The 23270-nt window shown below is 38.7% G+C and overlaps 1 protein-coding gene and 1 long non-coding RNA gene across 2 annotated transcripts in view; both read right to left on the bottom strand.

The window, feature by feature from the left end:
• LOC128079856 (uncharacterized) overlaps positions 1-23270 on the bottom strand; it is a 237109-nt gene that overhangs the window by 6177 nt on the left and 207662 nt on the right. The gene's annotated exons all lie outside the window — the stretch shown is intronic.
• The window catches only part of UVSSA (UV stimulated scaffold protein A), a 49300-nt gene continuing 27386 nt past the window's right edge, over positions 1357-23270 (bottom strand). Inside the window, exons 8-13 of the mRNA XM_052681375.1 lie at positions 16646-16823; positions 16082-16234; positions 11538-11721; positions 10612-10723; positions 5543-5723; positions 1357-1665 (exon numbers count right to left, since the gene is read on the bottom strand). Of these exons, the coding sequence (XP_052537335.1) occupies positions 1572-1665; positions 5543-5723; positions 10612-10723; positions 11538-11721; positions 16082-16234; positions 16646-16823 (902 nt within the window). The 3' untranslated portion in view covers positions 1357-1571. The remainder of the gene's footprint in view (positions 1666-5542; positions 5724-10611; positions 10724-11537; positions 11722-16081; positions 16235-16645; positions 16824-23270) is intronic.

The following is a 23270-nucleotide window of genomic DNA, read 5'->3' as shown; positions in this document are numbered from 1 at the left end:
TGTCTCAGGTGATCAAAACCTACACAGGATTTCATTTTAAATTCCTAGGGAGTCTCTTGCTGTACAAGGAAGTATCTCAAGCAGGTGAGTAACTACACTGGTGCTGTAGAGAATCCATTCTAACTTGTGTTCTGTGTTTTACTGAAGACTTCTACTTTCGTTTTGAAATTCAGTTCAAACACTATCTTCCTTGATACTCCCAACTTCCTTCACTGATAAAGCTGTCTGAAACCCCACAGGAGCACAATCAGTCAATGTTTATTTCATTTAATTCTACTTCTGACACGATGATGATAGCCAGCAAAGCAGTTAGGAGAGATTGAACTAAACACTGTCAATAATAAGCCCCACAGACACCAAGCGCCTGGATCCAATGTGTTAAAAGCATTCAGGTGTTTGTGTGTATTTAGGTCCCTACATGCACTCCTAGGATTGAAACTAATGTAACCGGTTTTTTTTTTTTTAACTGATTGAAGTCAGGCAGTTCACTTACTCAGTAAGCCACCTGAGTAATTTTCTTAAAAAAACCTCTTTGTAATGCAGCTTTTTTGGCACCTCTTAAACTCCAGCACATTTTAACTATATCTCCACAACTTATCATAACATGCTTTCCAAACTCATTTCAGAAAGTTAGTGGGAAGTCAAGAATGGTGAGGCCAGACTCTTTTCAGGGTTGAGTGGAGACAGGACAAGGGGAAACGGCTGGAAACTGCAGCATAGGAAGTTCTGCACAAATGTGCGCAAGAACTTCTTTACAGTGAGGTGACGGAGCACTGGAACAGGCTGCCCAGGGAGGTGGTGGAGTCTCCTTCTCTGGAGATGTTCAAGACCTGCCTGGATGCCTACCTGTGTGACCTGCTGTAGGGAACCTGCTTTGGCAGGGGGGTTGGACTCGATGATCTCTGGAGGTCCCTTCCAACCCCTACAATTCTGTGATTCTGTGAAGAAGGAGATCAAGACTGACTTAATTTCAGCTTCTACACTGATGCCACAGCTGCGAGTTTGAAACGGCTTGTAAACCTGCTGAAATCAAATTGTTGTCTTCTGATCATGAATGTGTTTGGCTTTTTCCAGTTCACGTGCAAGAAGCCTTCAGAGGTGCTGGAGCTAGGGGCCTGCTTGATGTAGTAGTCTTTCTAGAATGTAAGGCTGAGAAAATAGCCTGCATGTTACCACCTCAAGTGAAAATCAAACTGTTTCTAAGGCATCTTTCTGAAGGTATGAAAGTCAAGGCAAACCACAACTGTGCTGGCAAACAATGTGTAAATGATACTGGTCCCTTAGGAAGGCAAAAAGGCCCTGAACATCTTACTCAGAGTATGCAGAAGTCATAAAATAAGTTCTATTTCAGGTAAATTTCCAATACTTATCACTAAGTGTATTAAGTCCATTATGTACTTTCACATCTTTGCCAATATTCTTGTTAATTGTAAAATAAATTAGAAATTAAAAACACTTTAAAAAGTAATCCCAGTAAAAATTCACACAGCGCAGTATTTCAAACATGGAGGCCCGTGCTAAAGCTTTGTACAGTTGCACTTTTGTTCATCTTCTTTGCATTTTGCTACAACTTAATTCAGTGCGTAGTTAAACTGGTTGGCAAACTTCTCATGCTTTCTTTGGTCCATCTGATTCATTGCTTTCACCACTCGTTTGACAGCACCTCTGCAAGAGAAACAAAAAATATATAAAGGCTCTTGTATTGATTCTATGGAATCTCAGATTATTTATAAATGTTGAGGGAAAAATGAACGAAGATAAATTGCCATTAGGCCTGTGAATGCTGCACTGGAGTTGAACACAGTCTTGTTAACCAAATTAGCTGTAGCAATACAAATAGTTTAATTCAGCAATGATTTTATTAGCAGGAGTAAACCAATCTAAAGCTTTTCAGTTTAATAGCTGTCTATTCTATCTTCTTAGTGCTATTTTCTGATAGTCACATGTAAACTTGATTTGCAAAAGCATCTATCCTTTCTACAGGTTAAAAAACAACAACAACAACAACTAAAAATACCTAACAGGATGAAAAAACTAAACTAATACTCAGAAACACCTACCAAATATAACCTGCAAAATCTAGAATGTTTTCATAAGGGAAAGTTTAACTGTAACTTATTCAGCAACTTCCTTCCAACGTTCCTAAAAATCAGTTTTATCAGCTGTATGAAGAGTCAGAACCTCTTACACCATCAGCCTCCTTACTGCCGAGCAACAACTTTGTTTCATCTGTGAGCACAACACGATTTGAAGGAAACTGCAGAGAGAATGTCATATGCAGAGAGAAATTAACATTGCAGAGCTTTAGTTGGGAAGGCAGCAGTAGCAATCAAGAGAATGCTGTGTGTGTATCTGTCTCTACAAAAACCTTTGAAAGGTACAGTGCACAGCTAAGTAGGGGATGCCCAAGGTATTTTATTCTTCAGTGGACTCCAGACTGCCAATTTTTATTAGTTACTTTGGGTGCTTCTAGCAGAAATGCTCAAACAGCTGAGACTGATACTTGCAGGTACGTCATCACACTGCCACTGTTTCTGGGAAAGGAAGTCATCTGCCACTCCTCTGGAAAGATCTCAGTGTTCTGCTGCTCAGAAAGGTACATCAGCTAAGGGCTTCGTCTGAGGGACTCCATCCAGTTTAAGGATGTGGCACTGACTGATGTCTCCATTTATACTCTAGAAATACAGTCTGCCTGTTCCTTCACTCAAAGCGGATGGTTTCGAGTCTGTTAACCTCCACATTATTGCAGTCTGCCTTTCTCTGCAGATGCTGCAGGGTGGCTCGTAGAATGAGAAAAAGGCATCCACCAGGTGATGTGACTCTTCTCAGGATCAGGTCTACACACTACTACAGCTCTGCTCCCCGGTTACCTCTGAGGCAATCTGACTTTTGTTGTAACTAACTGTTCCCTTTAATGGTTTAACTTTAAAAGCTATTTTGAAACATCTGAAAACAGAGGATACCTCTCAATAGTGGTTCTAAATAGCAGGATTAAAGATTTTCTCAGCAGCAACTGTAATCAAAGCTAGCATTCTGAAAAAAAAAAACAAACTTGAAAGTGGGTTTCTTTTAACAAAATTCTGCCAATAAAGTTAACAGAGTAGAGAAAATGTGGTCATGGTTTTGCTCTTCAAATATTGCCTAATTGGTAGGAGAAAAGTGAGCCTTTAGCAGTGGCGAGTGGCCTTGCCACTTTCATGTCATGTAGTTTTTACATTAGCACCCCTGGATTGTGTGATACTGTAAATGAAATGAGATCCCACTTTGATGATCTCTGTGCAATTTCACTTAACTTTATTGGCAGATGAGAGCCTTGGTTTATCACCTATACATTTCAAGTAATTTGGGGTTGTTATAAGGAGTCAAGGTTATCATCTTGTTTAGTGCTGCAAAGCATGAAACCTATTAAAACATGACAGGTTTGATTCCCTATACCTGGCACTACCACACATTCATAATCATTAGTACAGAGCAGAGTAAACCAAAAACAGCTTTTGAAATTTATTTCATTAAAGCTGATATCAAATTCATATTATTACAACAGCATGGTTTTCGACTTTAAGATCAAGTAACATGAAACTGTCACAGAAAGGATCTACTTTGTAATTGAAATCAACATGGATTTAGCCCTGTTATACCTACTGCATCATAAAAGAGAAAACTGAATTCAAACAAATATCGTGGATGCTGTTCAAGTCGTACAATATATTTAGGGAATAGTCACTAATGATTTAATATTTTTGCTTTTTTGACTTAACAACCTTCCTCTTTGCTTTGACTACTTCAGTTTTAACAACTTTAAGTAATTGCAGCTGCTTCCCTTCTGATGAAGACCAGAGCATGCTCAGACAAGTTTTTTGTTGCAAACAGACCTAACCAAGACTACACACAAGAAACAGTGCAGGAGAGCTGGCCTATGGTGCTACTAAATATTCTAAAACCTATTCAGCTTGTAGGAGGGTTGTGGACTCCCACTTGCATCTGAGCCAGCCTGCTTCAATTTTTTTTCTCATGAATGCCTATGTAAGTCATGAACACATCTTTGCCAAAAATGTTTAAATGCCAAAGGGCGTCCATGGGGACAGCATGGGGTATTTTCCAGAAGTAAATTGTTTCAGAATGATAAAAAAAGTAGTTCCATCTGTAGAGTCATAAAATTAAGCAAACACATTTCTACAAGGCCCATGTTTCCTGCAGTTACTGGAGTTATCCAAATTAATTAGTGGTCCCTAAATAACAGTAGCTCGAAGCATTTCAGCAACAGAGGTTCATGTTTTTACTACTGTAGGTCTGGAGGTACAGAGTTAACTGACAATGTCTTGAATTTCAACATTGAGACTTGTTAGAATTTAAGCATCACATTCACAAACCTGCTTTGGGAGAGGAAGACATCCTGCAAACCACTTTGGTGCCACGCTTGGAGTAGCAGCCCTGTGCTACTTGACTGCTTTTCTGTAATATCCTTCCTTCAGTGGAATCACGCTACTTACAAACTACGTGAATTTCAAAACTCCATTTACCTTGAGCCAGCAAGTTGTGTGAATGTCAAGGGCAAAGTGTTAGAATATTCAATCTATCCCTTGAATGGTCACCTCAGGGAAGCCGAGCTTTCTTGCAAATAAATAGCTATTGGTTGCATTTTTGAAAAGTAAAGGTGAGGGTGCATAAATAATCATGTGCATTAGTGCCTAGCCTTCAACATGTGGAAGTTATGATTATGTTAGGTTCTTAACATTTCTGAGTATTTGCTGCTTTTCAATCCAAGTATTTTCCACTGTTTGCACTTGTGCAGAGCGGAAAGGGAGAAGGACTGACAGTGCTATGATGTGAGCAACACTGTACCACAAGGATCTGAATATTTTTTCTTGACTGTGTTCTCAGTAAAGGAGAAGAAAATGCATTAGCAGTATCTCTGTGAATGATACAGACAAAGAATTGCTGTGTGTGCACTGTACTGGGAAGCACTGCACAGACTGAGCTACAAATTTAATACACATGAGAGCAAGAGAAGACACACAGGAGCAAAGTTCAGGAAAGTTTGTGGAGGTCTCTGAAAAGCTTGAGAGCAACCACGTGGGAAAAGCCAAGATTTCATACACACACTTTTATTACAGTTCTGCTTAGGACAACCCATTTCAGGCTTTCAAGAAGAAAAAAAAAAGCTTTGTTCTCACTTCATCTATGCTACTACAGTGTGTCTGGTTTGTAAATTGTGTCACTCTTTCCACATCCAATGCTTTCTGTATGCATGCAGTAGCATCCATCCATCCATTAACAAATGTTCATCCAAAAGAAGACACTACAACAATTACAGGCTAAAATAGATGAAAATGATAAAAATAATAGGAAAATTTAATAAATTAGCTGCAAATCATACTCTAAGAAATAACCTCTGTCACCTGGTTTTTACTCTCCAGCAGCACAAAAGGCATTCGTGCTCTTCCACTGGCAGAGGAAGCTGTTTATTGTGTAGAAACAAAAATACCACTAAAATAAAGGGAAACAATAATTTAGCAAGCTTTAGAAAACATGAGTATCTTACTTATTGAAGACTATCTTCTCAAGCCGGGAACGAGCAGTGTTAGCCTGCTGCTTCAGGTCTGTCAGATTTGGGTATTTCTTCTTCCCTTTCTTTTTTCCTCCTCTCCCATTATTTTTAGAGGAACCAAGATCCACTCCTGTGGCTGCTTCGACTTCTCTCATGAATTCTGGATCCCGCCACTCTGTTCATAAGAAAAACCAGGCACTTTGAAAATTCAAGCCTAAGCAGAATTTGCAGCCTTACCTAAAGTAAAGGTTCTTGTCGCCCCTAGGCAAGGGCAGAGTCAGTGCTTTAAGTTGTGTACATGAAGGGAGAGGAGGATAAAGCAGTTAGTCAAAACCACAGACCTTGATAAAAAAAGACCTGCCAGTCTGGGATCAGTATCTATTATTACCTGCTGCAGATAAAACTGTTCTGTATGAAGACTTAAGCTTTTACAGCAACACAGTTCCAAGGAAAATATTCCATGCAGGAGAGCTGACATAAACACAGCAATCATTATTTAGGAACTGAACAAAGTGCCAACAATGTAGCTGTGGAACTTATTTTCAGGAATAAATTCTGAAAAAAAAGCTTAAAAATGAAAAATATGGAGTTTGTCAATTTTAGAGAATAACAGGTAACTACCTATATAAAATATTATAAAATAGCAATATTGTAACATTTCTGCATTTGATTTTATTTGCTTCAAAATGTAACTGGCATCTGACATGTAATTCTTGAATAAGATATGACCTTGTTGCCATAAGCCCAATTTTGCATCTGAAAGGGTCACTCTTTGTAACTATACCACGCTGCATCAGATTCGTTATTTAAATCAGGTTTCTTGACAATAGCCCATGTGAACATCTTTCTTCAAAAACTTGTTTTACAGTTCTATAAAATCCTTAATGCTTCAGAATCCAACCCCACTAAGTGAATTCTGAGCACAGTAGTCACCATGGGAATAAGCATAAATGAATTAGACTGTAAATTGGAGGAAGCACTTATCTTTCATCATTAGCACAGTTTTGCACACCAGTACAAGAATGAAAGATAAAAGCAGCAGTAAGTAAACATGTGGCCACAGGACAGTCAGTTTTTCTACCTGGAGATATCTATGTAAACTCAAGAAAATGGCACCACTTTATAAACATGTTGGGCATTTAGTTTGAGAGTAATGTTACCCACACAGCATGAAAGTCAAAATTCCTTGTTTTAATAACCAGCCATTTGTCATATAGATTCAAGTAAGTCAGCAGAAACCGTAACACCAAACTTCTACTCTCATTTAACATCTTTGGGAAAATGTACAGCTCTAAATGACAATTTCACTTATGTACAAAACATGACAAATACTGCTAACAGTTTGAGAAGGCCAGAGGTACTTCAGAATGCAGTGCTTAGGAATCCCAGAGCTATTTGCTAAAGTTATTTGCCAGCGTTAGATTGGTGAGATCAAACCTATTGGTACGATATGCAAAAGCAAAGAGGTTAAAATCCAACAACAACAACAAAAAAAGCATGAGGAAAATGGAGCCGTGTAGAACTTGGCAGGAGAATCACAGAGGGAGAAAATAGAACCTGTATACTTGATAGATCATAAGACTTGAAGAGATGGGTTTCTTCAGTGGCTTTTTTTTTTTTTTTTTTTTTTGAACTGAATGAATACAACAGTACAATTCAGATACAGGAACGATTAATCCAAGATTAAGGAAAACTGTCTAAACAGTTTATCTCCCAGTAATAAGAAGGCGTCACAGTTTAGGAACCCAGTGAATGGAGCAATTGTTTAAACACAACGAAAAAATGCCGGCATCCAGTAAAGATGAAATGAGCGTTCGAGTAAAATGAAGGAGCAATTTAAAAGCCTTTGAGAAAAATCAATAGAATGCCAGGGAAGAGCAGCCTTTTTGAGCATTGATGGGCCCCTAAAGCTCTTCATACATTGTTACTGAGTTTAGCAGCAGGGAAAAGAAAATTACACAGTTTGCAGGGGTAGGCGGGAATCAATACTGTAGTTAGTAAAGAGATGCTATTTCACATCTGACTGGCCAGCGGCCTGCCTTCACCAGCCTGTCCTGATACCTGTTTGTTAACAAGTCACTAAGGGCTGAAAAACCAGATACTCTGCAGGCTTGACACAAAAAATAGGCACTTAATTTGCTCCTGTGTGCGAACTATTGGAAGAGGATGAACACTACAGATTAGCAGGTCAGTGTAATCCCTCCTGATTCATTGTTTGAGGACCAAAGAGCCCAAAGCACCGTTTTGTGGACATTAGTTAGAATTACAAAATTTGTACTCATTTTAAAAATGATATATAATATCAACAATAATGTTGTCAAAACACAGTCATTATTACACAAACTGTGTCATTTCTGTGTAATTGTTTTCCTCTTCAACCACTCAAGGATGAAAAGAACCACTGCTATCCAAAAAGAAAAAGATGTAGGAAGATTTTGGTAGAATTTAATAACGCAACCAATATCTCAGCTTTAATGTTTGGCATTTTTCCAGCTGCCACCATTAGGAAATGATGCTGTCAGTCATAAGACCAAAGCACTTATGGTGGATTTCTACTTTGCATATTCCAGAGCAGCACTGCTCAGACATGACGCAAAAAAGCAAAGCAAAGCAAAGCAAACCAAACAAAAAAGCAAAAATAACCCAAACCCAAGCAACCTCCCCCCTGACTTCCAAAACCAGAAACCCAAACCAACCAACCAAAAAAAAGCGTTTTCTAAAGGCTAATGAAAATTCTGAGGCACAGGAAAAAAAAAAAAAGAAATAATAAGCAGTGGATAAAAGCATTTAGTGACATTTGGTATATAAAAGCTTTAGAAACCTTTAAGGTTTTGTCCAATAAATTAAGCACTTGAGCTTGCCCAGTATCTCCCCAGACAGACAGGACGGACCTTTGTGTGACATCTCAGCTTAACAATGGCACTCAATAATGCAACATCGCAATGTCAACAGTGTTTTGGGACTAACATATACATCCTTGTGGGCCAGAGGTGAGAAGCCTCTAACAACACTGCGCTGACACTGTAATAAAAATAAGTATTATGTCTAGCCTAGAGCAATGGCAATTCCACAGAATAAAAAAAAAAATCAATATTTTTCAGCACAAGTGATTTTTCTATCAGAGTATTAGTTTCCAGTTTGAAAATAGTCCCTCACGAACACCTACTAGCTTAAGTTGCTGGTTTTAGTTTGTCACAACTAAGCATGGAACTTCATTTTTCAAGCACAACATTTACATCTCTGGCCTGACTTCACTATGTCAGCCCATTTCCTGTGCTGCTGGTTGGAGGTCAGCTTAGAGCATTTCTCTCTACCCAGACAAGGATGAAACTGCCTGTGAACAGGACACTTCCTCACCCACACCAGAGACTTGGTGAAAGGCTCAGTAGCAGTCACAGAATGACTTAGGTCGGAAGGACTTTAAAGATCACTGAGTTCCAACCCCTGTCATGGACTGGTTGCCAGTCACCAGATCAGACTGCCCAGGGCCCCATCCAACCCGGCCTTGAATGCCTCCAGGGATGGGGCACTCAGCTTTCTGGGCACCTTGTGCCACAGCCTCAACAACCTCTGAGTAAAGAATTTCTTCCTAACATCTAACATCCTAACATCTACGTTTCTCCTCTTTTAGTTTAAAACCATTTGCCTTTGTCCTATCACTGTTGGACTGTGTAAAAAGTTTGTCACCCTCCTGCTCATAAGCTCCCTTCAAATACTAAAAGGCCACAACAAGGTCTCCCTGGAGCCTTTTCTTCCCCAGGCTAGACAAGTCCAAGTCATTCAGCCTTTCTTCATAAGGGAAAGGCTGAGTAAATAAAAAGTAAATAAATTTGAAAGCAAATCTGTTCCCTCCATTTATATGCTATCTTGTTGGATAGATCTCTCTCTCCCATCCTCCTTTGTAGTCCATCAACTTCCAGTTGCTTCCTGGTTGCAGTCTCCCTAGGACTCTATGAAAATCTACCTTCTGTTATTGCTAATGAAGTTTAGTTGTACTACTGGAAAAAAAAAAAAAAAGTCCCTTACTCTCCTTGGAAGTCTTTCTGCCTGCTTATTCACTGCTTGCTGCCGTTCTCACTGTCTTTGTTCCTTACCTAACAGTTCAGAGCATTACCTCAGCTAAAAATGGTATAAAATAATCCTGGTAATGATGAGCTTTCTCTTTAGAGCATTCTATCTGGAAGCAGCTGCTAGGATACAAGAATCAAGCCATTAGTTTTGTTATCTATTCCCGCTGTTTAAGAACAAAATGAAGTATGGCACAGTAAACTGTAATATACAAATATTGTACCTACTATCAGACTAATTAAAATGCCGATAAAGTTCTAGGTGAGGACTTCACTAATTTGGAGTGCAATGTAACAAGGCCAAGAATTCTTGTAAAACAAGAAAATACCAACGAAAAGATATAAAACTAAGTTCTTGCATTGTGACAACAAAAACACTTTGCTAATATTCACAGCAGTCCTAATAATATTATTGTTACATTGCAGTAATCAAAACTCTTGGGGACCAGCATGATTAGAGGATGTCCTTTCCAGAACTGCATCTGGTTTTTAATATAATGTTCTTCACGATAAATATTATAATACTACTGCCTGAGAAGTGTTAGGAACATTATGAGAATCACTGAAAATGAAGAACAAATTGCAAAGCTAACCTTATTTTGTGTGTATATTCAGTCATACTTATGAGACAAGAACGAATCATTACAAATTATCTGCAAATTAAAATTTGGGGATTTATATGAGAGAATGTGGCCAGGAGCAAAATGGAAATATGATACAGCTCTGCGTATCTTAACTTGTGTCTTCAGAAATGAAAGGATCAGCTTTTCATCCATACATTGCACCTCACTTGGACAACAATCTCAGAACAGTTGGACAATTGTAGATACTATAAATAAAGTAATCTGATGTAAAATGTAAATAAATTATAGATATTGTAAACATTTTATACTCTCTATATAAGCATTTGTAAAATACACATGCATATTCTCGAAGTTTATCTTCATCTCTACCTAATATTTTGATATTTTTTCCAGATGCTATGGACACACAAACCTGGCTGATTTGCTTGCTTCTCAAAGCGCATCTTTTCTTCTCTGGCTCTGTCCTCTGCATTGGTAGGAACCCCACACTCATCCCGAGGAATTATCTTTCCATGGAAAGGGCACTTGAGAAAGAAAGGAAAAAAATTTCACAGCTTTAGAATGAAAATATATTTACATGTTTTTCAGTGTAGCATATGCCCTGATACTGGAATCAAGTGGTAAAACTCTACACCTTGTTATAAGGCATCAGGATCCCATAAACATCATATGTTGAATTCATTCAGAATATCAAAGAAATAATCTCTGTGATATGAGTATTCGTTCTTAAGAGGGAGTAAGTACATCCTACCACCCCTGGAACCAGGGTGCTCATGCTGCATCATGTTTACTGTTTATGCTATACCTTTTTCTTGTTACAATCCCATTTAAAGTACCTTAATGCAATGTCAGATAATACAAGAATGGGGATATTAGAATGAGGTATGTAAATAAAGGCTCTCTGCTTAGTAGGGCTCATAATTAGAGGCTGCATAGGGTACAGCTTTCATAACATTTAATTTGTGAATAAAATTTCTTAGTCCTCCAACCAACCACACTTCTAAAACTACTGTCAAATATGCCCTACATTAGGAGAACTTTTCAGAAACCAACTTTCACTGTTTCACTGTCAAATACTTCAATGTAAGAGTAATAAATACAATATAAATACTTCAAATGAATGCCAGAAATATTTGAGAGTTCTTTGAACAAGCACAACTTCCTTAACAAAAGAAAAACAGGTATCATCAGCAAACTTCTCTAAGCGTAGCTATCACTTGATCCCTTGTGCTATATTTATAATGCAAAATAAACTTCTATAGGTATGTTTTAATGAGAACCTCTCCATATAGGATATAATTTCCACATATCCTGGAAATCAGGTTACTTGGTGCTCACCTTAATCCGATCTTGTCTTTCACACAGACTTCCATCAGGCATTGGTGCTCGACATTTATGCTTCACTGGTTCAAACTTGCCAGCAAACGTTATATATCTGGTGTTTAACATTTCGGTTATTTCTTTATTTTCTACCTCTTCCTCTACTTCACTGGGTGCCCAAAATCGATGCTCGGAAGTAAATCTGGGAAAACAATGCAGAAATTATTTCTTTGTAGATAAGTTGTGCCTTTCCCAGCCAAGCATGCTGAGCCACCTGGATCAAACATAAGCTCAGTGTATAAGAAAGCAGAGAGATACAGCGTAATCCTGAAGTAAAATTATATGTAAAAGGAGGGGAAGGTTTATCATAGAGTTAGAAAAAAAGCTAGAGTCTTAAGAAGGAGTAGTAGTTTCCTATTATGAAGATAGTTTTGAAAATATCACCAAAACCTGCCTAGTATTGATTTCTCTTTAACCAGCTCTTCTCTCGCCAGTCTTAGCTCTAGCTGGTGATTTGCCATTCACAGGCAGTCACTCAATGTGCAGTTTCAGTGGACAACTTTGTAATTCTGTGGTTAATACTCTTTATAACATAATATTCCTATAGTAGAACACACAAGACAGATCAGAGAGGACACAGCTTGATCTTAACTTGTCTGATCTTATTCCTGGCAGCTGCACTCCTGTAACTGCAGAGAAGCAGAAACTGAAACGAGCATCTTGTGACACACTGAGACCCATCAGCTGAGCATCAGAGATTCTTCTAGGTTCAGTAGGCTGTTCTGCTGAACAGTGTTAGTAACACTGAGAAACTTACGGGGTGTTCCTCTAGGAACTAAGCTAATTCATTGAGAATGTATTTTAAAACGTGAATCTTACCTGTATTTACAAACACATACAGACAAGTATACTCCTCCTTATTGTACTACAAATATGGTTAGTACCACGTCAATAGATGTGGGGAATGGGGGAAAACAGAAACAAGAATGCTGGAGACCCTGTAACATTTTAGAATTTTCTTAACAGTACTAATCAAATTCATTCTAGTCACTCTAGGCTGACAGGCAGCTTCAGAGAGCAATTAACTGACTCATTTTAGATGTCAGCCTCAGGATGCAGTGATTATACCTCTGACAGTACATACTACTGCTGGTGACTTTGCCTTTTGTAGATGGCAGACATACACATGAAAACTGAATTTCCCTTTGCAATGGGAAATCAGCAAAGTACACAAGCCAACACTTTAACAAAGATCTTAGTGGAGATGAAGAGTTAGTGCGAATTCTACCTAAGCAAGTTTTCAGCAAATGACAAGTAACAAAAAGTGGAAGAAACTCATCTGAATCAAGTAATCTGTAACAGACGGAGATGTTTTTAATGCACTAGCTCACCATTTCAAATTATGTCATGAGATCAGAGCTCGGTTAAGAAAGGACAAGTAATTCTGAAACCATTCTGTGTTCTGTGGTTTGCCAAATCATGAGGAAAAAAAAAAAGTTCAGTGAGGAGAATCCTTAGAGATCCCTTCTGTCCAACAACTCTGTCATCACACCTACCTCACCGGTGCCAGAAAAATTCTAACCTGCCACAAAATGTGTATCACTTCATTAGGAGATAAAAGAGTAACAATGGGGGCTAGTGAACAGCATTAAGCATAGTAATACAGATACATCTTCACAATATTTCATGGCAAAAAGTTTTCAATCTGCAAAATACGAACTGAACAGAAAAGTTACATGCATCTTTTTAATATATTAATACTTTTGAATGATATGATACTTCAAATTCATAAAGGCAACAAGATTATACAACAGACAACAAATAAAAGAATGAGATTGATTTGCTTACTCAGTTTTAACGAAGTCCTAAAAACAAGATGACTACCAGCTCTGCATTAATTATCATGCAGGCACAAGGAGGGACTACCAGTGTACTTACAGTTACATGATAATGAAGAAGCAGTTAACAGTTGTGTGCCAACCTTCCCAGTCGAGAGAAAATTCTACTTAATATTTTTACTACTTGCTACAATCTATATCCCACGAATCCGAAGGGAAATGAAATTATGTTTTGCTCTATAGAGCACTGATTAGTATTTGGAACTGGACTTTAAAGACTGATTCCTACACAGACATTCAAACACACTATTATTACCATATAAAATACTTCCTCTCCACATTCGTTACAGTGGAGAAAAGAATAAGGTGATGCTAACAGGTTAACTTCCTGTTAACTTCTGAAAGAAAAATCCAGCTATTGGAAACGTTGCACTCTTTCCACAAATTCATATAAAATTTATTAGTAATGGGAAGCTTAAGAAAACCTTGAGTAAACATCAGTTCTTAAGCAGTGTGATGCACAGAGAGATCTTCAAGCAAGTAGTAAACGAGCTAATTCAAGTATCAGAAACAGGCTAGGGTGAGCTGTATCCTAGCCCTCCTTTGCCTTCAGCCTATGAGTAAGCACCTTAAGTAAGATCTGTAACTCAGGGAAGTGGTAAATCAATCTGGAAGGCACGTGCTTTTTCCAAAACCTGTTGGTTAACTAGCATAGGTTAACTAGCATAGCAGTCTCTACACAGTATAACAATCTTGTTAAGATTTCTTAAACTAACTTTATAGGTGTTGCAAGTGAAGTCTGAAGTGGGAAAAAAAGTACAGCTCAAACTGTGGGTTACAGTAACACACGGTTACATTTACCAGCTAAAGATGATTAAGAAAGCCATCTTTCTTCACAGCAAGTCTTGCTACCAACATTTTAAAATGTTAATTTCTCACACATGGTGTTGTGAAGTAAGTGTAATGTTAAACAAGTGAAGGGGAAAGACTGCCACTTCAGATTTAAAAGATTGAAATCCCATACACACTCCACTGTTGTCTATTGTTGGTGTGGCTTTTTTCTAGCATCTCTGTAAGATAGAAAAGTTGAAGGAGTTGGTCAATGACTGTTTTACTTTTTCAATAAATAACGTTTTACATCCAGGGGTCAATGGTATTGTATGTGCAGGATTACTTAAATTATCTTTGGTTAGATTGGCATATCTGTAGTTATAGACCATAAGGTTCAGAAGTATGCCCTCTATTTTATTGAGAAGCATAAAAATAAAACAGTACAGCACAAGGCAGACAGGCAGTGAAATATGCTTTTCATTTCACTTATGACTTGAATAACTCATTTGCAATGTAAAATAAGGCCTTACTACCTTTTTGGCATTATCAAAGTCAACCACTTCTTAAAGCCTTGCTGAAAATCTTAACCAGTTTATAGCCTGGTTACACCTAACCACACAGAGACCAAAGCTTGGAGTGTCTGTTAAAGCCCTGTTATGTATCAAATTTCACCGACTTTCAATAATTTAAAATAAATTCAGCACTTCGTATAATCAAGTACAGGAGGCAAAGCTTTCTTCTTGATCCTTTGCTCAGCAAATATGCAGTTGGGAGGGTATTATCTTAAAAAGGCACTAGCAATCAGCAAATTAGGCTGATTTCCACAGGGTGAACATTCACCTAGCTATTGTTAAAAAGTGAAGATGAATACTGTTACATGAAACACTGGCAGGCAGAAGGACCTGGGTTCCTCAGTTTCCAAAGGCGGAAATGATGATGATGGCATTTCCCTTGGGTTTGCACTGCAGCACCGTTTACATTTTGTATGTATAGCATTATTACTCTAGTCTACATTATGATTACAGGGTTTTTAATTTATTCGCTTTAATAAGGAAACAAACTAAGTTAAAATAGCACTGCTGAGAACTTACAAGCTTGATCTTCAAGCCAGCTAGTCAATGATGTTTGCCCTTTTCAAGCAAAATATGGTACAAGCTGATAGGAAATTCCTGGTGGACTTAAATTGAATTTATACACAGAGGAAAGACTTTGCAGCCCAACATTCATATAAAAATACTAGTACTAAAAATGGGCTTTAAAAACAAACTGCTAGAAATAAGTTCTGAAGCGTATCTACAATCTACTGCCCCTAGCATTGCTAGAGTTTTTCTCAAACCGGCAGTGCTTCATCTCTAAGGAACACAGAGCATTCCCAAACAAGAATGGAAAGTGAGAGATCAAAATACAAATCCTGCAACTGCCACTTACTCCTTGTGTGACTGAACAAGCGTATCAGTTTCCCCAGTTACCACTCTGTAAAGTCAGGAAAAATACCCCACACCACCCTTGTCATTCTCCTACCCTGCCTGTTATTTATTTGGACTGTGAAGTCTTCAGCAGAGGGACTGCCTATTATGGACCTGCAGAACACTTTGCATAATAAGGCACCAATTTAAACTGAAGTGCTGCCATGCTGCAAATAATACACAAACATGAAAAAAGCAGAAAAAATGTGCTTTAAAGCATCAAAGGATATTTAATTAGTACCACAATTTCTCAAAACAAATATCCTTTTAAGGTAGAATTTCTGACTTTGTTTATGGGTCCCACAACACAAGAGAAAGAAGAAAAGTAATTATCAAAAGAAATAGCAGCCACCCCACTGTGTGACCTCTGAGTACAAGTAAATCTACGTATTTGTTTAATCTATCTTAAAAGAGAAAGAGCATTTACTTGAGAATCTTCCCAGCACTTGGCTGATCCTGTCCCCAGTAGTGAAGATCTAACCCAAAAGGCATGAGGGGAGCTTTAGCTCTTTCCTCTTCTAGTTTTCTTCTCTTACTGTCAGGCTCTTCCAAAGCTGCTGGCTCAGTAGTTGCAGACTCACTAGAGAAAAACAATGAAAAGTCAAGAGAGAACAAGTGACCACAACTTGTTCTCTGTTTTCATACCAACCCTAATGTTAACTTAAATCTAGGACTACAACTGCTTTTACAGTGTTGTCTTTTTTTCCTCCCATCCCAAAGGATACACTGAGGCCACTAATACCAAATTAAACCTAAACCAAGTGATTAGTAAAATATTCATTAATAGTCCAAAGCAATCACTAACAAGCACCCAAATTTTAAGCAGTAAATACACATCTGAGCAAAATAATTATACCTTTAAAATGGAAACAAGGCAGCCTAAACCTTTAGTATGCTCAGTTCCTGCAATCTTCTTTGTGCTTGCTTTATTAATAAATACAAGTAAGAGCAAGAGGCTCCTATGGATCCTAAGAATTTGAATAAAAATAACCTGGCCTGTGGAGGTGTTAACTTTTCTAGTTTATCTCTGATAAGCTTCAATGTTGCAGCTGCACAAGTTGGATCAAGTTCATCTTCATTCCCTTTCAGCCGGGCACAGGAGCTGAACGGAGCTGGTCCTGCAGGAGCCTTCCTTGCTGGTGCTTTTGGGGGTGACTGAGGCTCAAGGCCTGAAAAAGAAATCAGTGTTAAGAGGGTTCATTTCCCCTGCCCTCCGTGCTTCACAGCAGGGCCAAAGCAGTTCATAATGCCATCACTTGTAGAGGGGCAGTTTTTCCAATTCACGTTAGATATCAATCCCACTCATACACAGTGGTATTTCTGTCTACAATGTTTTACTATTTTGGATTTTGAAACAGAAACATATTGAGAAGCTAATGACAGCAAACAAACTTTTAAATTCGTGTGACATCATGTGAAAGCAAAGAATGGCATTACTTGGTCTTGGAAAAAGGGATTTTAACAATATATGTTAGTCTAAAATGTGATCTTGCTTTCTGTATGCAGGTTTCTAGTGTCACAAGTGTCTATCTTGCTAAGATGTCATTTCTATACTCACAGTTACATCAAGGTAAAGTGGAATGAAAGAGCTACTAACACTACATCAAATAACAATTCAGTTTCAATTCCGAAGTACACCCTCAAACAGAATTATCTAGACAACTTTCTTCTTTCACAGATACTAAAATACACAACATGCCAAGATAAACAATCTAAGAAGCACAGCAGTACAGCCACAGAGTGCTCTGAAGGGACAATAAACGCATGAGTGACACCTGAGGAACAAACCCACTGCGAGGCAGCTTCAGGCAGAGCTCAGCAACAGCAGCTCAGCGGTGGGGCGACTTAATCACTTCATACAGCTCGATTAGCCAGTCAGCATGGACAGTAATGATGCAATTAGATAGACCAAGCAGTTGAATAGCACATGCTGCTACCAGTTGAAGCAACTCTATTAGCTGGCAGCAGTAACGAGAACTTTTCAGCCAACAGCAGCTGCAATGGAGAGATGCGGTTCCTCACACCTATGTAACAGACAATGTTTTCCCTTCCAGAATGCTTTTTCATAAAAGAGATTGAAATAACATCTCCCCCAAAAAATTATCAACCAAAAGTAGGCATAGTTTCAGACTAAAGTTTCCAGAGAAATACCTCAGACTTCTTAAGGAAAGCAACCTGCATTCACCCAACAAGTTTTGATATGGGACATTCCTTCTGCCTCTTCTTTCTGTTCACTTCCAGTGAGCCCTGAAGCTGTATCTATAAGTAATCTTGCTTTGCTTTACTTAGTCATCAAATATTTCAGAAGATAACAACTAGAAAAGGAAAAGTTCACGTGGAATTTGCCAGAGACCATCCCAAGAAATGTCAGAGAAGGTACCCAAGGCCGACTGCATGCTTCCTTTCTCTTAAATATCTACAGTAACAAAGTACACACTGAGCGCATCCTGCATGCCACTCAATCATCAGTAACTAAACATTTCATAACTTGAGACCATGAGGCCAAAGACTTCAGCAAACCTCAAGACAACAGAACACATACTGTTCAGTGAAAGCCTTGCAGGCCTGCCAGCTGCAGACAGACAAAGCCTTCTCGCCGCTGCTGATGCCACTGATGAGCATATCAGTGCTCCTTCCTTACCCAGTCATCCTCACATCACCTTCTCTACTGAAAGCAACGAATGTGTCACATTCACCTTGCTACCTTACTTTGTTTCCCAAAGTCAACAAGGCTGGAAAGAACACTGCTTAAAAAGGAATTACAGTTGTTTAAAAAAGTAATCTGTACATTGGAAAATGGCCTGAAAATTAGCAGAAGGAGCAGCAGTGATAATTAAGCAGAATAGTTGGAACTAAGCAAAGGAACATTTGGCTAACAAGAAATGATCTCATGTTTACTAGGCTGTAGACTTGCCATTCATAAGGGTTGATGGAACCTTCACAGAAATATTTTGTCTCAACATTTAATATTTCACTGAAGGGAATAAGCTTGAATTTATCTAACTGGTAAGGGAAAGGACAGGACTGCATCTCAGCTTCTGTCATCGTGTAAAAAGCAAAAAGCCCTTCTCGGGTGCTTTGTATCAAAATGATCAAAGTGAGACAGAATTAACCCAAAAGACTGTCTCTAGAACTGTCAGGATTTAGACAAGCAAACTTCCCATTATGTTAGAAACCATTACAAGCAAACACAACATTTGGCATGTGCAAGGTTAGCTCAGAAAATATGTGCGGCAGACTTTATCTGTAAAGCAAAATTGCTTAGACTGTATCTAGCACTTAAAATGTCTTTTTTTTTTTTTTTTTTTGTTAAGGAACAAGAATATCTTCCTGCAAAGGATTGTTTAAAGCAAAGGTTTTGAAAGCGTGAGTATCCTGTATACAGATAATCTTTAAATGAAAGCTACCAGGTGTGCATCTCTCACCACATCTCTATTTCTCTTCAGAGAGATATGTGCACATACACCAGAAGTTCTCAGACAATCCTAGCTCTATTCAATTTTCTTCCTATCATACGTATGGAAGCAGAATTGCCCACTCATTAATACACTGATTTTGTTCAGCAGGGGACAGCAGAGGCAGGCACTCAACAACACAGAAAAAGAGAGACAAATGGACAAGTTGACAATTAGATAAAATCACACTCAAAAGATCTATACAAGAATTCTTAGGAGCTACAAGAAAAACTATTTTTCCCATTGAGTTCTTATTTTAAACCATTAACAGGAAAACAGCTAAAGGTAAATACATTGCCACACTGCTAACACCATCTCTACCGTGGATTTTTTTCATCTGTTCATAAAATCAGTTCTTGCTAACGAGATGAAGAGCCACTATGCAGACAATGCCATCTCAATATCAGGGTTGGTTTTTCTGTTGCTTTGTTTTTAAAATGCAGATGGAATTAAGTGCAGCTTTACAAGTAAAATTCCTCTTAAGAACTCTGCTGTTCTGTGCATTTTATTTGACACAAACACAGTACCTGGCTTCAAATTGTTCCACTGGCAGCTTTCAGAAAAAATCATAAAAATGTTCAAGTCCCCCTTTTTGTTTAAATTGACCAAATGGCATCTATTTGCCTGAGGCAATAAAGTAGAGCGTATTCTCAAGACAAATCGATAGAAGGAAAGAGAGAGGCTGGGGTTTCAGCCGAAGTTAGGCTGCTGAATGCTGACATTATTGATTTTAGCTAGTTCAGCTGGCCTTGTAATTAAAATGTAAATTTGAGAAAGAGATTATGTCCTGACAGAAATGGTGGGATTAGGGGGAGATAAAAGCCCTCAGTGAAAATTTAGAGAAAGAGCAAGCATGGGCTTCCTCAGCTGTGTGAATTTAGATGAAATTTAGCTACTTCACATTCACTTCAGTTTAATTGAAAAAACAGAGGCAGAACATAAACAAGCATGACAGACTTCAACTTTCCTAAAAAAAATACAGTAATTTTTGTTTCCTATTGGTTGAATCTCAGTCAAGCCGTATGCGTGTGATCTGTATTAGCAGAGACACATTCCAAAACCCATCAGGAAAATCCAGCAGTTTGGGGACAATATTTATGTGCTATGCTCATAATGAAAAATCTTGCATATGTTTTTCACACAGAGGGTGGTGATGAAGTGGAACAGGTTGCCCAAGGGCTGTGGATGCCCCATCCCTGGAGGCATCCAAGGCCAGGCTGGATGGGGCTCTGGGCAGCCTGGTCTGCTGGTTGGTGATCCTGCACATAGCAGGGGGTTGAAACTGGATGAGCATTGCGGTCCTTTCCAACCAGCTTTTTGGGACAGCTTCCAAACAACTCAAGGTTTCAGATCAGTTCTGCTGTCCCTCATGCACAAACACATGCATGAACAAAATTAACATAGGTGATGACATGGTAGGAAAATTTCATTATCTCTGAAGGTGCTGTTACTCATCTAGGATGGGGCTTTGAATTATGTAAGCAATCCCTGACAGATAACTGATGCTTACAGTACATTACTAATTAAAGAACTCTAAAGTGAGAAAAACAATTAGAAAAATAGCTGCTATGAACAAAATCTAAAAAGCATTCATACAGGGATAACACAGATTAAAGCATTTATCATTTACTGCGATTGTAAACTTCCTCCTTAACATTAAAATTGAGTAGCAGATCCAGTTTTCTATCTTACTCAAATGCCACTAAAGAAATTGCTGTCAGCAGCTGCTCAGGGAGGATGCGAAAATGCCAGAGGTGCTTACAGCAAACATTCTCCCAACACAGTAAGTCACACACAACCCAAGGCAGCTTATCTCATGGTGAACTGCACACTAACGTATGTAAATGATGCTTTGAAGAAGTTGAGGGGAGCTGATCATCACAGGTTTTAAAGAGCTGAAAGAGATGCCCCAACAGCCCTTTAATGCATGTACGTTATTTAAATGCAGCCAAAATTTTTAGAATTTTGCTTTGGAAATTCAAATTAAAGGAAAAGAATAACAAATGTTTGTTAACTACATAAGTTTGTTAACATCATATATGGTATTTTGTTTGCCTTATCGGAATTATAGACTATGTTAATTTGCTATAACAACAATCCTCATTAATTAACCCTATTTACTGATGTTTTAAAATCATAGTTAAGAACAGAATAAATCAAAACAGGAGCACTCAGATGAAAACCTTTCTATTCCTCACATCCTGATCTTCTACACTTTATCGTTTTGCAGTCTCTGCTCATTGCACAGCTCGTGTGAAGTGCACCAATTCTGCAAGCAACTCAGAAGTGTTACCTGCATCCTGTACAGTCACCATTAGTTTTTAAGAACTTCAGTAGGAATCACACATATCCCATGTGTCAGATTTCCCATCAAACTTATTTACACGGAATGAACGTGCTTGAGAGCGAGGAAGGGTTTGCATGACTGATTCAGATGCATCAGAAGAAACTTCTATAATAAATAGTTCTATGTGAACTTACAAGTTGTTTTTTTTTTTTTTTAAATAGTTTTCTTCCATGAGTGCAATCATCTTCATTTCAGATGCTGTATTACAAAAGTTTCACTCCTAATTGCTGCTAAATATAAATAAGTGCTCGTCTGTATACAGATACAAAACATACTAGTATAAGGAGGCAAACTCATCTGTAAACTTGCAGCTATATATGCCTAGTGCTGTATATCTAGGAAAAATTGGGATTGTTCACTACATATTTCATGGTAGCAGATCAGGGCTAGGATCCTAACTTCATCGCTATTTCATTATCCATACTTTTACAGCAAAGCAATGCATGTTATTTCAAGAATTTCATGTAAGAATATGTTTGATTTAAAGTATTACAATATTGATGTTATTCTGAATAGTAGGGTCCTGTTTAGGGAGAGAAATGAAACTGTGTGAAGTGCGTTTTTCAAATTTGGGAAAGAGGAACCCCAACTTCACAGATTACTGAAAGTTGAAGATAACTAAATAATTCTGTCCTTCCTCCTGCAAAACCTGACTTGAGTTTTCCCCATAAAGAAGACAAGTAACACCCAGAAGTCCTTGTTTAGTCTAACAAGTAGTGGCATGAAGCAATCATGGTGACAGTGTAGTTCCAATTCTCAAATTCAATTCCCAAAGAGCTGTGCTTCGCCACACTATGAAGCCTGTAGGTTTGTTTCCTCATGGTCTGTTCTGAAGCTGTTCCTCCATACAAATCTCCATCTTCTTCACCTGTAAGAAGAACTCTCTCAGGAGGCTCAGACCAATACCCTTCCCCAGGTAAACTCACCTTCATGAAGCACAACTTGCTCGTGACACAAACTATCGTACCCACCCTCCTTCTGTGTTCCCTTACTTTCACTGACTCATCCTGCAGCTAAATCTTCTCCACGATCATTGCCATGAAAATTAAGCTCTCTGCTGTGGAATCCTAGGCTTGATCAAAGCTATATCATTTTATAAACCATTACAAAATGATTTTCAATAAGTTTTGCAAATATGCCTACCACCAGAGATCCATAATGGGGGGGATTTGGGGATGAGCTGCTGGAGAGGAGATCTGCAGAGAGGGACCTGGGCGTCCTGGTGGATGACAGGTTGGCCATGAGCCAGCAGTGTGCCCTCGTGGCCAAATAGGCCAATGGCATCTGGGGTGCAGTAAAAAGAGCGTGGCCAGCAAGTTAAGGGAGGTGATCCTCCCCCTCTAATCTGCCCTGGTAAGGCCTCATCTGGAGTGCTGTGTCCAGTACAAAAAAGACAGGGACCTCTTGGAAAGAGTCCAGTGGAGGGCCACAAAGATGGTGGCACAAACCAGCACAAAGAAGGGCCTGGAGCATCTCTTCTATGAAGAAAGGCTGAGTGAACTGGGTCTATTTAACCTTGAGAAAAGAAGACTGAGAAAGGATCTAATCCAGGTTTATAAATATCTGAGGTGTGGGGGCCATAGCGGTGAGGCCAGACTCTTTTCAGGGTTGAGTGGAGACAGGACAAGGGGAAACGGCCGGAAACTGCAGCATAGGAAGTTCTGCACAAATATGCGCAAGAACTTCTTTACAGTGAGGTGACGGAGCACTGGAACAGGCTGCCCAGGGAGGTGGTGGAGTCTCCTTCTCTGGAGATGTTCAAGGCCTGCCTGGATGCCTACCTGTGCAACCTGGTGTAGGGAACCTGCTTTGGC

The sequence above is a fragment of the Tympanuchus pallidicinctus genome, unplaced genomic scaffold (assembly GCF_026119805.1).
Source record: "Tympanuchus pallidicinctus isolate F22 unplaced genomic scaffold, pur_lepc_1.0 scaffold2, whole genome shotgun sequence".
Classification (NCBI taxonomy): Eukaryota; Metazoa; Chordata; class Aves; order Galliformes; family Phasianidae; genus Tympanuchus; species Tympanuchus pallidicinctus.
The sequence above is the reverse complement of the archived record's forward strand: the minus strand, read 5'-3'. Positions and strand labels throughout refer to the sequence as shown.